Here is a 17,738-nt window from a genome sequence, read left to right as displayed (position 1 = left end):
TAAAATTCCATTGTAGGGGCTGATGTAGTGTTTGCTATGCAGTTGTGTGCCATTGTTGTTGTCAACTGTTGACGCCAACCAGTAAGGCTCATGTGTCAAGTTGGGGAGTGTAGTGTTCACGGTAAGAAGTGAATTGCAGCTGTCAAGCAGCTTCTTTGCCAGCTGCCAGGGGCACTGCTTTCCAATGTGTCTGAATTTTAAAAGTTCTGTGTTACATGTTCTGCTCTTGATTCTGTCACTCTGTTTTATAGTAGTAATTGCATACTGACTTCCTCTAAAGTATTTGTACATTCAAGTACAGTTCACTTCAGGGTGAAAGTTCTGATCAATACTTGAGACAGTAATAACTGTGCTCCTTGTTAACACAGTTCATTACATACAGCTGCAGTAATTGCTCGAAAATTCCTGGCAGATTAAAACTGTGCCAGACCAAGTAAACCTCCAGTCTGTGACTTCATCTTTTTTCAAGGATCAGGCAGCCCATATTGAGCTATAATTGACACTGGCAATATAAGAAATAACAGGTCATTAATTATGGAGTATGTTTGAGAAGTTTGTCTTGATATATTTTTTTCAGAAGAAAACATTCTCAAGTAACTAAATGAAACCAAAAATGAAGTTGACTATACTTTACCAAATAGTTATCAACCATTTCAAAATTTCAGCTGACCATATACTTCTAAGGTGCAGATTACAAATAAGAATATTTATGCTAGATAAAACTAACCAAAAACTTAGGTATCTTAGAAAATGATGGCATAGAGACTGAGGACAACTCTGCAACAAAGGTGTTGCTGGTGTGAAGAAAATAAGTAAAATTAAGGAATTGGATTAGGAAATGACACTTAAAGTAGTAAAGGAGTTTTGCTACTTGGGGAGCAAAATAACTGATGATTGTCGAAGTAGAAAGGATATAAAATGTAGACTGGCAATGGCAAGGAAAGCGTTTCTGAAGAAGAGAAATTTAACATGGAGTATTGATTTAAGTGTCAGGAAGTTGGTTCTGAAAGTATTTGTATGGAGTGTAGCCATGTATGGAAGTGAAACATGGACAATAAATAGTTCAGACAAGAAGAGAATAGAAGCTTTCGAAATGTGGTACTACAGAAAAATGCTGAAGATTAGATGGGTAGATCACATAACTAATGAGGAGGTATTGAATAGAATTGGGGAGAAGAGAAATTCGTGGCATAACTTGACTAGAAGAAGGGATCGGTTGGTAGGACATATTCTTGAGACATCAAGGGATCACTAATTTAGTATTTGAGGGCAGCGTGGAGGGTAAAATTGGAGGAGGAGATCAAGAGATGAATACACTAAACAGATTCAGAAGGATGTAGGTTGTCGTAAGTACTGGAAGATGAAGCAGCTTGCACAGGATAGGGTAGCATGGAGAGCTGCATCAAACAAGTCTCAGGACTGAAGACAACAACAGCAACAACGAAAAGCTCAACTGAAAAAGATGTTAAGAAGAATGCACACGATGATGGAAATGTGCTTACTATATGCTTAACTAAATGAAACTATTTGTAAATGCTTTAGAGAAGATATGAGAAAATTAAACGAAAATTTGTTGAAAGAATGAGTGGTGGAGAGATCCAATTCTGATTGGAACACTGCTGTAATTACACTACTTAACAGGAAAGTAAATAATATGGGCAAGAAAAAAGAACGTTTAGACACGCATGCCTCCTCTCCATGATGAACATGACGAAATTCACTGTGTAGAAAAGCCTCTGGATTTTAATAAAACAGAAAACATGCATTTTATAGTTGTAGTGTAATTGGCAAATTGCACACAATGTTTCTGTAAGAGCATTCAAAAATTATTCAGAGCAGAGGATGATTCACTTAACAGTTTCAGGTAGGGAACCTGGGTTCGGAAAAGGCAGCTTAAGGGGAACATGAATAAAAACACGTGACTGTGTACTTTTTATTAACATTTGTTACAGTTAATTGCAAATGCCATCGTTGACACAACGAACGTACCATTTGTACTGTATCTTACAAAATGTGGTGAAACTGTTGGCTAGCAACCTCAGTGTAAGCATGGCCTCAGCGGACAAGATTCTGATGTGCCCTGTCAAATATCCTTAGTGTGTGTGTGTAGATTCACACCACAAGCAGCTACAATTTGGCAATTAATTCCATCTCCATATGCACTGAGGTGTCATACACAAGTGACTTTAGATATCTCCATAAGAAATAATCAAGGGATTCACGTTAGGTGACCTCACAGGCCATGGAATAGGACCTCCGTTTCCAAGCCAGCGATCATGAAATACCAAATTGAGGTAGTTTGCGGACATACATGTAAATTCACAGCACATATAAACATGCATGTATGTTAGTTGTAAATAAGCTGGAAAACAGTAATGCAAGCAAAGTGGTAGAAAAGTTTATTCCCATATCTCCTTAAGCTGACTTCCCTGACCCCGGGTTCCATACCTCAAATTGTTCAGTGGAGCATTCCCTACTTCATGTTACATTTTTGCACGCTATTAAGGAAACACCCAATAGAATGGATCAAGGATTTTGGATTACCACTTTGTCAGGTAGTTACTGCACAAGAAATTCTAGATACGTATGAGCTAAGAAAGAGATCACTTTGGCAATCCATGAAATGTAATGTGGTGCCCTGCTAACATAAAGTGGTTTCACTTAATACCAGAGTTGCTTGTATCAGTATCACCTTTGTTTGTGCAGCAGTGACACATTGGTATTTAAGAGTCTTCAATTATAAATACATTTTAAATGCAGAATTTAAAATATTCTGCTTGCTTTTGTCTTCTGTTTAAACACTTACCCATGAGAGAATGGAAGGTTTGGACATTTGCATTGATTTTACATGTGATCACAATGTCCTAAGATTTTCTCATAGAACACTAGGATCTAACAGAATATTCTTATAGGCTTCTTTTATAGCCCTTTTTGTGGAGGCACACATTAATATGTATTAAGTTTTTGCAATCAATTTCGCTGTAGTCCAGTTCATAGCAAGACTGTAGTAACTGATTATTGCAACATTTTCTAAATTGTAGCATAAAACCAGGGTGGCATTATGTCTTTTAACATTGTAATTATCTAGACTCCAAATTTACCAGATCAGAGATAAAGCGAGTAATGCGTTGGAAGGAGAGTAAACAGTGTTAGAAAACTGACTGAAATAGCATGGATGTGTAAAGTTGAAGTATGTGTATTCATGGATATTGAATAAGTGTGTTGGAAAAACAATTAAGTCCTTAGATTTAAATCAGCATTTTTTATAATCTATAAATAAGTAGGTAGTAGATCTTTATATACCCATACGCTAATAATGTGTGTGTAGCTCACAGCATTCCATATCAAATGGATGTGTGAAAATTCCTCAGTATATATTAAAGTGCGCGTCATTTATGTTGGCGGCCGAGTTTAGGTTCGTTCTGCGCATCTGACGTCACAAAACACAGTCAGCCAATGAACAGAGAACGACGTTGCCACATCTCGACTGCAGTGCAGAGCATGGACGAGTGTCTTCAGTTTTAGAAACGTTCAGTCATAAATAAAGTAATAGAACAAAAGCAATGTCTTGATAGCAGACATTCTTTTATAGAAAGTTTGGAAAAAGCATTCTTATTACCAATTGATTCATATTCTATTAATTAATTAAACCAAACAAGCAATAAGACTCCTAATTCGGGCGACAGCAAGGAAAGGTGTTTGTATCACTCTCACGAACCGCTTTTTCGCAATAAAGAACAGCGGTAATTGTTTGTTTCATATTGTACTTCGACGAAGCGTGAGTAATTCATAGTCATACAGTGTTTGTCAGTATTTTACGTGACGTATTATAGTCCTCATGGCAATATATAGTCAGATAAGGTGCGTTAGCGTAACGGTTAAGGTGTTGGGCTGCTGCGCTAAAGGTTATGTGTTCAAACCTTGTGTGGTGCTTAATATTTTCATTATTTAAAAACAATATCGAAGTGCCTTACTTCACGAATTATATTCGTTTGAATGCAATTTTTTGAAATTTCTAGTGCTTTGTCTCTTCATTAACCCTTTCGCTGCTGCAGACACGTGCTCCCCGCATTCCGCGCTGTGCGCGATTTTGTCATCACTGCACTGCTCGCCTGTGCAGACACATGGTGTTCCCACTGCTTTGACACACTTATCATTCGATTTCACAAAAACTATTTGGCCCAAAAATTTGATTTTTACACGTCTTCTTGACTGATACCTTCCCCCCATAAATGGCTTAATTTTGTTTCGATGTTCAATGCAGTTATTATGCAGCATTAAATGTAGTAAACCATTGCATGAAATTTTGAAGAGTTTGCAGAGGTAGAAGTCCATAGCGTATACTTTCCGTATGGTCGATTTTAGTTGCCACAATGTTGAGAATGAAATGTGGACAAGATACCTAAATTTCATATAAAATTTACTGTATAACAATATCTCATTTAATTTAAGTACGACATAGGTGTTGAACGTAATATTGAGAAATATTCAGTCTTTCGCGACTGTAATAAAAGTATTATTTACACCGGACGCGTTTGGCTTTATTTCAAAGCACTTCAATCAAGGAAAGGTATGGCACATACACAATGGTACTCATGTTCTCTTTCTTGTTTTTGTTCCACATCGCAGTTTTACCAATGGTACTGAAATATATTCCTCTTCTGCAACTGTAATAAGGGACTTATTTAGACCAGACGCGTTTCTCTCTTTTGAAGCATCTTCAGTGGACAGTATTTTGTCTCCTCCATTGCCAAGTCACTTTCCGTAGTTTTGTGCTGCGGTAACACAATATTCAACGTTTGTGTTGGCAGATCAGTGTTTTAGCAAATAAATGATGTTTGTGTGTGCCACACACAAAAATTGTATTTGACATAGCTCAGAGCACTTAACTGATAGACGGTATATTCAAGTCCTAATGTTTTTGTAAGTCCACAGTTTTATGTAATGTATTTTGTCTACTTCCTTTTGATTGATTGAAGTGCTTTAAAATAAAGCCAAACGTGCTCAGTGTAAATAAAACTTTTGTTACAGTCGCGAAAGACTGAATATTTCTCAATATTACGTTCAACACCTATGTCGTACTTAAATTAAATGAGATATTGTTATACAGTAAATTTTATATGAAATTTAGGTATCTCGTCCACATTTCATTCTCAACATCGTGGCAACTAAAATCGACCATACGGAAAGTATACTCTATGGACTTTTACCTCTGCAAGCTCTTCAAAATTTCGTGCAATGGTTAACTATATTTAATGCTGCATAATAACTGCGTTGAACATCGAAAGAAAATTAAGTCATTTATGGGGGGAAGGTATCAGTCAAGAAGATGTGTAAAAATCTAATTTTTGGGCCAAATAGTTTTTGTGGAATCGATTGATAAGTGTCAAAGCAGTCGGAACACGATGTGTCTGCACAGGCGAGCAGTGCAGAGACAAAATCGCGCACAGCGCGGAATGCAGGAAGCACGTCTTTGTAGCAGCGAAAGGGTTAATGTGGCCGTGGTGGCTTTACTTCATGAACTGCTCGCTCTCCCCTACACGTAAGCTAGCGAACTATGCTATACTATGGCGCTGCTTCTATTGGCGCGTGTGTCGTGTGCAACTGGCAACGCAGCAATCTCCTGCGTCTAGGCGGGCACGCGCGAGCCGCCAAGATAAAAGAATTGAACTATATAAGTGTACAATGTGTGTCACTAAAACTTGGAAAAGTCCCGATATGATATGGGGAGTTAAATGATGTGGTAGCCCTCCACATACTCCCCCCCCCACCCACCCCTCCCCCTCCCCCCTTCCATGCAGGGTCCCATTTTTACCTGAAGGGTGTGCTTTTGAAGGTAAAAGGCCTGTGAAGTTTCTCCACCCCTACTGAACTGCCATTACAATCGAAAAGACTATGATTTCCAATCAAATTAGCCTACAGTTCTACAGTTAACAAGGCACAATGACACACTTCAAAATATTTTATCAACATCAGACTCCTACCTCACTGTCAGCTATACATAGCTCTAGAGTAGGAGATTCTAAAATTTGTTCATATGTAGCCCAGATAACAAAATGAAAACTGTTGTTTATAAACAAGCATTGTAAATAGCTGGAACATTTTCAATAAAAAAATTAACCTGTTACACTGTAAAGTTTACCCTTTTATTCAAACTGCCACACAATCTCACATAAACTCCATGAGTGAAGCCAGATGCTCCAGCTAGTTAATTATATAACATTTACAAAGTCTTCAGGTAAAACATCTGTAAAGCCAAAGATAGTCATCACTATGGAATTCTTCTTTGAAGATTCCTGCTGTCAGTAGTCTTGTCAGTCTGTTGACTCCACATCATCCCGATACCCAACTTGCTTCCTGGCCCTCAGGCGGCTCATTTCTTTCATGGGGCCCCGAGCTATTGTAGCCCATTCCTCGTTCACCCTGCCCCTCCCTCTCTAGCCTCACTCCTTTCCCTCGGTGTTTCGATTTATATTGACCTGGCTACTTCCTTGGTTCCTTGTATTGCTTTTAATTTTGTTCCTTCTGCCTGTTCTTTAATTCTTTTCAGCATTTAGGTCCCTGCTTGAGGTGTGACCTCCACTTCTAAATCTTCTGTTTCTAGTGTGAGCCATTTGGGGAAGAACTCCTTCCTTAGCATCAATTGTGTGGATTCCTCTCCCCTCTCCCCTCTTCCTTCCCTGCTGCAGCCCCCCTTAACCCTGCTAGGTCACCAGCATGTGTAGCCAGTATGTGTGGTGGGGCTGTTATGTACCCATCAGGCTTAGCCCCCTGACAACACAGGGATTACACTACTGATACCTGAACTATTCCTCCCCAAGTATTCCAAGGTGTGGTTACTTGTCTTCCTCAAGCATCTGAACTTCCCAGCAATGGCCACCATGTCAGGCAGCCTTTGCTGTGGCTACCCCATATTTGCCACGTAAAGACTACACGTATACAGAAGCTTAATGCTATCTGCCTCCTGACCAATACATCTTGGGGTGCAGACCATGCTGCTACTCTCAATCTTTACCATGTTCTGGTCTTTTCCAGACTAGATTATGGTTGTAGGGTTTATGACTCAGCAGCTCTTTCCACTATGCGAATACTTGACCCTTCTACCATTGTGGGATGTCTGGCTATTGATGCCTTTCCTGCTAGTCCTGTTAAGTCTCCTCACAGAAGTGGGGATTTGCCCTCTACAAATATGACAGAGCCAACTCGTGGTTTCCCACGCAATCGCGATTTACCAGTTGCCTGGCCATCCCATGTACCCTGTCCTCTTTGCAGAGGAGGGATGTCTCCCTCCTGATAACCACCCACGGGTGGGATTGCCAGTTGGAATGTCTCACTTCCCCCCTCAGGATCTCTCTCCACTCACTGAAATGTCTCCTGTGTATTTCTCCCACATTCCCCCTTGGATGGTGCCTAGACCACAGATTAGGACCAACCTTTTTCAGGGTCCTAAGGTCTCTGTTGCACTTAAAGCTTTCTGGTGTCTTGTACATGCCATTCTCGTAGAGTTGTAGGGTGCCACTGTCTTCTGCATAAATAGTAGATAAGGTGGATAAGGTTTCAGGTCTCCTACTGGCTTAGAACACCATTTATTGCCAGAATCATGTAGTCTTCACAGAATGGCTTCTAGCCATTCAAAGCTCACCATTTTGTGTGTCAGGCCTCCCTCCAGTGTTCTAATTTGTATTGATTCAGTGAGCAGCCTGCAGGCTGTCGACCAATGCTGCTCTCATTGCGCTTTGGTCTCTGCTATCCATGGCCTCTCTACACTAGGCTGTGTTGCATGCTCAGTTGTCTTTCTCTGGGTCTCAAGTCTTGGGGCCATCCCAAGGAATGAACTGGCTGACTATTTGGCTAGAGAAACAGATACATACCTCCATTCACTTCCATGATTCCAACTGCAGAGATGCAACCCACACCACAATCTTCATATAGATACTTTATTCCATACTGTATTAACTCTATGTAGCAATGAGGTGACATGCTGAGGGTAGAAAGTTTAAAATAGAAAACCTGTGTAAAAAGTTATTCCATTGCAATATTTGTAGATATTTAATTACTAGTGTCGGAACCATTAAGATTTTCAAGTGGTAGCTTGTGTTAAAATAGATAAGAATATTGACGTGGTATCAACAGCCATTTGACAATCGTTGTTAGATGAAAGCCACTTGCATAATTGACAATAGATTGCAGGTATCAGTTGTAAGTATCCATGTTCCTCATGCATGATTCCTGCCAACCTTTCTTTAAATGATAGTTATTATCTTTACTTTTCTTGAAATCCAGCATCGAATGTCTTTTGTTCGTGTTATTCATTCAGTCATCCATCGTAAGTACATGTTCCATGTGTTGTCCTGTGTGTTTTAATTTTGTTGTGCTGGAGTGAACAGAGTATCTTACACTCAAGCTTGTTTCGTGATCAGTTATCTGCCTTGGTGATTACAGATCTGCATCTCCCCATTGCTCACTGAACAAACATAAAGGGTGTTAATGAATTTAGCATTAAAAGTTCTGGTCTCACTGCCATAAAGGGAGGACAACTGTTCAAACCTGTGTTTGGCCATCCTTATTTCCCTGAATTGCTTCAGGCAAATGCTAGGTTGGTTCCTTTGAAAGGGCACAGCCGACTTCCTTCCCTAATCCAACGGCACAAATGATGTCGCTGTTTGGTCACTAACCCCCAAACCAACTAATCACTGCTATAAAGTTAAAATATGTTGATTATAAACTTAACAAATAACACTTTGTCTATTTCACAAGTGTAATCTTTCAGAAACGGAACTGTTCTGAAGCCAGTAATGAAACTGAATATAATTTAGCTTTGGACCCAAAACCATGAAGTGTCAACCTTTGTTAAAGTAACTGTACATTCAGTTAGCAATGCAATGTAAGTTTTCTATGTAATCAGCAATTGTGATGCTCATTTGAACATGCTGGAAAAGCCACAACAGCTCATCTGCTGTCATTCTTTCTGGGGAAAGTGATATTCTTACTTAATGTAACAATTGTATCAGTCTTTTGCCTGCCTGTTCCTTGATGTGTGTGTCTAAGTAATGAAATTTTGTCTGTCGGTGCTTGTAATAGTTGTATGTTTATGCTTGTAATACTTCCATGTTTAGATAAATTACTTATAAAGATATGACTAGAAGAAAACTACAGGTCCATAGTATGTTTCCAAAAATATCTCAACAGGGCAAGAGTAATGTCAGGAACTTGTGATTGAGTACAAACTACTAAACCATGGACTGCATATCATGTACTGAATTCTAGACAAGCTGAGTAAAATGAATCAGCACCATTCCTTACTCACTCACTTTCTCTCTTATATTTTTACTTTCTTTTCCAGGAAAAACACTTACGGAAACCATATGAGATTAACTTAATGGAAGAACTTACCTTAAAGGGTGTCACACAGTACTATGCCTTCGTACAAGAGAGACAGAAGGTTCATTGCCTCAACACATTGTTTTCCAAGGTAATTTGGTCACACTACCATAGACTACGTTAAGGATAAGTGTAATAGTTCTTAATAAGAAAGTGTTCGGACAGTGCTAGAAATTAATGCTTTAACCTTGAAGTTAATTGTGATAGCTGGCCAGGGTGGCTGAGCAGTTCTAGGTGCTACAGTCTGGAACCGAGCGACCGCTACGGTCGCAGGTATGGATGTGTGTGATGTCCTTAGGTTAGTTAGGTTGAAGTAGTTCTAAGTTCTAGGGGACTGATGACCTCAGCAGTTAAGTCCCATAGTGCTCGGAGCCATTTGAACCATTTTACTCGTGATAGATTTTTGAAGAATAAGTTTTATGAAATAGCTATAACCAGTACACAGCATCGAAAACTCATACTGTCGTAGAGGGATTGGTAGCCTAGTGTGTTCTCCATCCTGCATGAAATAACAAATTTCATTAGTTATAGTGCAGTGAAAAAATTGCTGTGTAATGTTCATACCTGTCAGTGGAAAAAGTCTGAATATTCATGTTGTGCTAATGTCATACCACAATGCTATTTTTCCATTGTGTAGACGGTTCCAAAAGTTCATGTACCCTGAAAAATGTACCCATGTTCCATCAGAAAGCCTCCCAGCATCACCCACTCAACCTTATAAACAGTTAGAGCCAGTTGAAATACTGGTACCAGGCAGTGGGCTCTGAATGGGTCTGTACTATTATTGCTTTGTAAGGCTTGTTTGTGCTCATTTCTGCAAACTGATGTTACGCAAATAAGTGCTAATGATGCAACACTTCTCAGACTTATTGCAAGGCTGCCTCTAACTGGTCTAATTCAACTGGTGTGCCACCCACCAGTATGTTGGAGTAACACTCTGGATGGGGCAGTGACTGGAGCAGGCCTACAAGAGTATGGCCTCCAGAAAATACCAGAGACAGCATTTCTTGTACATGAAATACTTGCATCTTAGGTCTCATAATTAGTCATTTGTGGCTGATCTGCAGCCTTGTATAAGGTTTTGCTGCAAGTCTTTCAAGTTCAATAGAAGTAAATTTTGAAAAGTTCTTAATTATAAACTATCCTTAAAAAGTGGTTATTACTTTGCCAGGACATGCCCACATTGCAGCTTAAATTTCAGTAACTACCATAGTTTAAAGGAGAGGTAACCAACTTGTCACTTGAAGCTAGTAGGTTAGCAGATTATTCCTATTCCATTATTGGTCTACTGTGAGTAGTTGCAGCAACAGCATGCACACACATTTTCACCCAAATGTTCATTTTCTTTCAACCCCAGTGTTCATTGTGGATATCAGATCTGTTCAGTTACGAGCTTTGTAACCTTAACTGTCCAATATGTTCACCTGATAGTTAAACATTCTGTGAAATTTGTTAACCATCCGTCCAGCTGACTCCATTACAAGTAAAGAGCACTTCATGGCACTCTTGCTTAAGACAATTAATTCATAAACTTATCACCAACATGTACCCATAATCTAGGGGTAGCGTCTTAGATTCATAATGAAAAAATGTCTTTGGTCCCGGGTTCGATCCCTGCCACTGCCTAAATTTTGATAAATAATAAGCATTGGCGGCCGAAGACTTCCGGCATAAGAAGTTAGCCTCATTCTGCCAACGGCCTTCTCAAGGAGGGCGGAGGAGCGGATAGAGGTTCGGGGCACTCTCTTGTCCTAGGGGTGGGAAATTTCCCCTAAAGGCGGAAGAATCAGCAATGATCAACGACATGAGGATGCAGAAGGCGATGGAAACCACTGCATTAAAGACACGTAACGTGTATTCACAGGACATGTGGCCTGTAATTGAAGAGTCATGATGGTCTCTCCATTGGCGAAAGATTCCCGAATAGTTCCCCATTCGGATCTCCGGGAGGGGACTGCCAAGGGGGAGGTTACCATGAGAAAAAGATTGAATAAGCAACGAAAGGATAACGTTCTACGAGTCGGGGCGTGGAATGTCAGAAGCTTGAACGTGGTAGGGAAACTAGAAAATCTGGAAAGGGAAATGCAAAGGCTCAATCTAGATATAATAGGGGTCAGTGAAGTGAAGTGGAAGGAAGACAAGGATTTCTGGTCAGATGCGTATCGGGTAATATCAACAGCAGCAGAAAATGGTATAACAGGTGTAGGATTCGTAATAAATAGGAAGGTAGGGCAGAGGGTGTGTTACTGTGAACAGTTCAGTGACCGGGTTGTTCTAATCAGAATCGACAGCAGACCAACACCGACAACGATAGTTCAGGTATACATGCCGACGTCGCAAGCTGAAGATGAACAGATAGTGTATGAGGATATTGAAAGGGTAATGCAGTATGTAAAGGGGACAAAAATCTAATGGTCATGGGCGACTGGAATGCAGTTGTAGGGGAAGGAGTAGAAGAAAAGGTTACAGAAGAATATGGGCTTGGGACAAGGAATAAGAGGAGAAGGACAGAGTACTGTAACAAGTTTCAGCTAGTAATAGCGAATACGCTGTTCAAGAATCACAAGAGGAGGAGGTATACTTGGAAAACGCCGGGAGATACGGGAAGATTTCAATTAGATTACATCATGGTCAGACAGATTCCGAAATCAGATACTGGATTGTAAGGCCTGCCCAGGAGCAGATATAGACTGAGATCACAATATAGTAGTGATGAAGAGTAGGCTGAAGTTCCTGACATTAGTCAGGAAGAATCAATACGCAAAGAAGTGGGATACGGAAGTACTAAGGAATGACGAGATACGTTTGAAGTTCTCTAACGCTATAGATACAGCAATAAGGAATAGTGCAGTAGGCAGTACAGTTAAAGAGGAATGAACATCTCTAAAAAGGGCCATCACAGAAGTTGGGAAGGAAAACATAGGTACAAAGAAGGTAGCTGCGAAGAAACCATGGGTAACCGAAGAAATACTTCACTTGATTGGTGAAAGGAGGAAGTACAAACATGTTCCGGGAAAATCAGGAATACAGAAATAAAAGTCGCTGAGGAATGAAATAAATAGGAAGTGCTGGGAAGCTAAGACGAAATGGCTGCAGGAAAAATGTGAAGACATCGAAAAAGATATGATTGTCGGAAGGGCAGACTCAGCATACAGGAAAGTCAAAACAACCTTTGGTGACATTAAAAGCAACGGTGGTAACATTAAGAATGCAACGGGAATTCCACTGTTAAATGCAGAGGAGAGAGCAGATAGGTGGAAAGAATACATTGAAAGCCTCTATGAGGGTGAAGATTTGTCTGATGTGATAGAAGAAGAAACAGGAGTCGATTTAGAAGAGATAGGGGATCCAGTATTAGAATCGGAATTTAAAAGAGCTTCGGAGAACTTACGGTCAAATAAGGCAGAAGGGATAGATAACATTCCATCAGAATTTCTAAAATCATTGTGGGAAGTGGCAACAAAACGACTATTCACGTTGGTGTGTACAAAATGAGTCTGGCGATATACCATCTGACTTTTGGAAAAGCATCATCCACACAATTCCGAAGACGGCAAGAGCTGACAAGTGTGGAGAATTATCGCACAATCAGCTTAACAGCTCATGCATCGAAGCTGCTTACAAGAATAATATACAGAAGAATGGAAAAGAAAATTGAGAATGCGCTAGGTGACAATCAGTTTGGCTTTAGGAAAAGTAAAGGGACGAGAGAGGCAATTCTGACGTTACGGCTAATAATGGAAGCAAGGCTAAAGAAAAATCAAGACACTTTCATAGAATTTGTCAGCCTGGAAAAAGCATTCGACAATATAAAATGGTGCAAGCTGTTCGAGATTCTGAAAAAAGTAGGTGTAAGTTATAGGGAGAGACGGGTCATATAAAATATGAACAACAACCAAGAGGGAATAGTAAGAGTGGACGATCAAGAACGAAGTGCTCGTATTAAGAAGGGTGTGAGACAAGGCTGCAGCCTTTCGCCCCTACTCTTCAATCTGTACATCGAGGAAGCAATGATGGAAATAAAAGAAAGGTTCAGGAGTGGAATTAAAATACAAGGTGAAAGGATATCAGTGATACGATTCGCTGATGACATTGCTATCCTGAGTGAAAGTGAAGAAGAATTAAATGATCTGCTCAACGGAATGAACAGTCTAATGAGTACACAGTATGGTTTGAGAGTAAATCCGAGAAAGACGAAGGTAATGAGAAGTAGTAGAAATGAGAACAGCGAGAAACTTAACATCAGGATTGATGGTCACGAAGTCAATGAAGTTAAGGAATTCTGCTACCTAGGCAGTGAAATAACCAATGACGGACGAAGCAAGGAGGACATCAAAAGCAGACTCGCTATGGCAAAAAAGGCATTTCTGGCCAAGAGAAGTCTACTAATATCAAATACCGGCCTTAATTTGAGGAAGAAATTTCTGAGGATATACGTCTGGAGTACAGCATTGTATGGTAGTGAAACATGGACTGTGGGAAAACTGGAACAGAAGAGAATCGAAGCTTTTGGGATTTGGTGCTATAGACGAATGTTGAAAATTAGATGGACTGATGAGGTAAAGAATGAGGAGGTTCTACACAGAATAGGAGAGGAAAGGAATATGTGGAACACACTGATAAGGAGAAGGGACAGGATGATAGGACATCTCCTAAGACATGATGGAATGACTTCCATGGTACTAGAGGGAGCTGTAGGGGCAAAAACTGCAAGTGCTACTCTGAGATGAAGAGGTTAGCACAGGAAAGGAATTTGTGGTGGGCCGCATCAAACCAGTCAGTAGACTGACGACAAAAAAGAGTACATCAAAACAGTAAGTGTGAATATGTGAAGAAAGTTTGCTCCTCATTGTTGTTTATAATTTTGCATCACTGCTTTTATCCTCATGGTGAACTGAAATGTTACAGTTCGGCTTCAGACGACGACTTAGGGAGGTATCACATAATTTAGTATGCAAACAATAGAATTTGAAAATGGCCTGAGGACAAAATCAGTTCTTCAAAATATTGTGCAATGGGACTAAGTGGATATCCTATTTTATAAAAAAGATAATATATATATATATATATATATATATATATATATATATATATATATATATATATATATATATATATATATATAAAACTACCTATTTGGCTCCCTTCACTTGGTCCTCCTTTCCTGTCTTTTTAAAAGATCTGTAATAATTTTACCAAGTCAGTAATCCTGCTTTTCTAACATTCAGAATTCATTTTACCAGGTTTCAAAATAAAAATTGGAAACATATGCCACATAAACCATCAGAAGAAGATTGTTTAGCAGATCTAAAACGAAACGAGTAATACTGATTTTGTTAAAGGTCAACTACATACAATCTTGAATGCATCTGAACAATTGGATAGCCCTGCAGTCAAAAATTGCCCAAAAACAAAAAGTGCAAAAAGGTCACAATCCATTTCCAGTTAAGTTTGATATTGTGTCCTAGCCATATCACCTTCAAATTGTTGTCATGACTGATTCATAGCTACTGCTTGTTTCTATGTGACTAAAATGGGCATTAAAGAGCCTTTTATCCACTGATTGAAAATGCTTTTATTCACTTCTTCATTGAAGTTTTATAGATGTTCATACAGATGTGGCATTATTTTCATAAAGTTTCCCATGAAATAAAAAGGCAGCATATTGCAGAGTTGTTAATCTGGCAACCAGTTAACTGATGGTAAAAGTTCCATTTACTGATGGACTGATACTTGGTAATTAAGATATTGTTTTAGAAGTTAATTACTTCAGAATCTATAAATGGTAGTGTTACTGAGAAAAGTGGTAGTTCCAAATTTCTAGTAACAGTTTAATTTTGGAACTTCCAGTAACTCTAAATTTCATTTATTCATTATTTCTTTTGCATAAATTCATAATTCTGATACCAGCTTTTCAGATTTTTATAGAAAGTTCTACTTGACAAAAATTAGACTTAAAACTTGTGTGAAAGAGGTCTTTTCAGAATTTAGAGATTTTTTGCTTTTGAACTTCTTGTTGATACATAATTTTTTGTTGTATTTAGTTGCAGATAAACCAGAGCATAATTTTCTGCAATTCAACACAACGTGTAGAGTTGCTTGCCAAGAAAATAACTGAATTGGGCTATTGTTGTTATTACATTCATGCTAAAATGGCGCAAGCACATCGCAATCGTGTTTTCCACGATTTCAGAGCAGGCTTGTGCAGAAATCTTGTGTGTTCAGGTAATCATTCTATCAATTGACACTGACTTTGTCAGTGTTAGGTGTACGGAATAAACTAAGTATTTTCCACTTCCTTTTACAGATCTGTTCACAAGAGGTATAGATGTTCAGGCTGTGAATGTAGTAATAAACTTTGATTTCCCAAAGATGGCTGAAACTTACTTGCACCGAATCGGTAGGTCAGGAAGATTTGGCCATCTCGGTATAGCAATAAATCTTATTACTTACGAAGATAGATTTGCACTACATCGTATTGAACAGGAACTAGGTACAGAGATCAAACCTATACCCAAGGTGAGAAAACAGTGATCACAGCTTAGTGACAAGAGTACACTATTTTAAATAAATTTAGTCACACAGTGAGTATTCATCTAAAATATTTTTAAAAAACTTATTGTTGCAGGTGATTGATCCCTCGCTGTATGTTGCAACGAAAATTGAAGACACTCAGGGAATTGATGAGTCAAATGTGAGCAAATAGACTCAGTTTTGATTTCATTTTCAGTGCCAGTAATGTGGTAACAGTGCTGGACACTTAGATACAAAGTGAAGTTTTTGTTTCGTTTCGTCTTTTCCCATTGTACATACTACAGAATCATTACTTCCTCATAGTGCAGGCCGAAATGAACTTGCGTCCTGGTGGAGGAAACAGTTTCATTTGAATATTTTCCACTTTTTGTGGAATGTGAATAGACGGTGTGAATTTTTGTTTAGACTTTTTATACGATTTATATAGTGTATGACGCTATCTACACTCGTGGAGTGACCGAAGAAATTTCTAGATTGTTATTTGCTTTGTTCTCACAGTGGATCAGTTGTATTGCTGAACGTTCTAACGAATAATGAGTCATAATTTTTATTTTAACTAAATATATTCTGGAATTTCCAATTCGATCCACTGCCAGAACTACAAAGAGTGAATAGTTTTGTAAATTTATTTTTATATATACATTGTCGATTGGCTATGGAAAGTCTTTCAGGAGAATGAAGCACACCAGGTGACAGCTGCTTTTTGCTATGCATGTAACCTAACATCTTACCCCGATAACACCTTTTGGATCTCGATGCATAACATCTGTGCAGCAAAGTCATTCTGAATGAAAGCACACTTGAAGAATTTTCCATAGCCAGATATTGAGTGCAAATTTTGAAATGACTGGATAATCTGTCCGTTAAAAATCAGAACTCAAATCATAGTGCAAGCAATATTGTCTTTATTGTAGAACAAAGATCTTTCACTTTCTGAAGGTCTTTAATTTTGAAGGACTACTGTATTTTCTTGTTGTGAAACGTGTAGTGTGAGACATGTAAATAAGTAATAGTCTGAAATTACGGAGATGCAAATGTGTGTGAAAATGTCGCTGGAAGGAGTTTCTTTCATTTAGTTTATTATAAAGTGGTTAAGTTCTTCAGTGTCAGAAATGACAGATACTGCATTGTTTGGAATGTGTGATTGTGTTGTGAGTATTTGTGTATGTGAAGAAAAATGCTGTTCAAGAATTCAGGGAAACTTGGAGCCTCTAAGCAAATAGGAGGTTCTATACTGAAGCTTGAAGTGTGAGTAATGAGTACCTGTAGAGATCCAAAGCAAACAAGGCTTCAGTGCAGCAAGCCTTAGAAATCCAGTTACTGACCGGGGAGTGGATTTCTGTCAATAAGCTGCACACAAAAAATTGAAGATTAATACTTCAGACACTGTGTGTCAAATGCCTACATACCAAAATTACCTCTTCAGATTTTATCACCACAGCTTTCCTTTGCATGTCATTGGTTTGGTTTGTATGAAAAGAAAAAAATTACATAAAACTCCTCAGAAAAATCAGAAATCACTTTGCAGAGGTTACAGTATATGTGCATTACATTGCTTTCCTTCTTCAGTTCAATGGCCATTGGGTAAAAATGGGTTTCACAAATAAAGGGCATTTAAAAAATTAACAAAATTTACTATTTTGGCCAGGAATTTAAAATTTTACATTTTGGCACATTGGCATAAAGAAACTTTAAAATACATAAAATGTGAAGGTATTCAATTGGCTGCATTTTTAGTGGAAAGAAATCTGAAAAATTGTCATATTAAATAGCATCTTAATTAAAATTTTATTTATTCTGTTTATTACAAATGAAACTTTCTT

The 17,738-nt window shown here is 38.6% G+C and overlaps 1 protein-coding gene across 2 annotated transcripts in view; it reads left to right on the top strand.

Annotated features, from left to right (window-relative positions):
* The window catches only part of LOC124802751 (ATP-dependent RNA helicase me31b), a 44,885-nt gene extending 27,664 nt beyond the window's left edge, over positions 1 to 17,221 (top strand). For both annotated transcript variants that reach the window (XM_047263737.1, XM_047263735.1), the window contains exons 8-11: positions 9,344 to 9,472; positions 15,426 to 15,606; positions 15,689 to 15,900; positions 16,010 to 17,221. In XM_047263737.1, the coding sequence (XP_047119693.1) occupies positions 9,344 to 9,472; positions 15,426 to 15,606; positions 15,689 to 15,900; positions 16,010 to 16,087 (600 nt within the window). In that variant the 3' untranslated portion in view covers positions 16,088 to 17,221. The remainder of the gene's footprint in view (positions 1 to 9,343; positions 9,473 to 15,425; positions 15,607 to 15,688; positions 15,901 to 16,009) is intronic.
* Positions 17,222 to 17,738: the final 517 nt, after the last annotated feature.

This window comes from Schistocerca piceifrons, chromosome 6, assembly GCF_021461385.2.
Source record: "Schistocerca piceifrons isolate TAMUIC-IGC-003096 chromosome 6, iqSchPice1.1, whole genome shotgun sequence".
In the NCBI taxonomy this organism is placed as follows: Eukaryota; Metazoa; Arthropoda; class Insecta; order Orthoptera; family Acrididae; genus Schistocerca; species Schistocerca piceifrons.
Note: the sequence above shows the minus strand (reverse complement) of the source record. Positions and strands in the feature narration are given on the sequence as shown.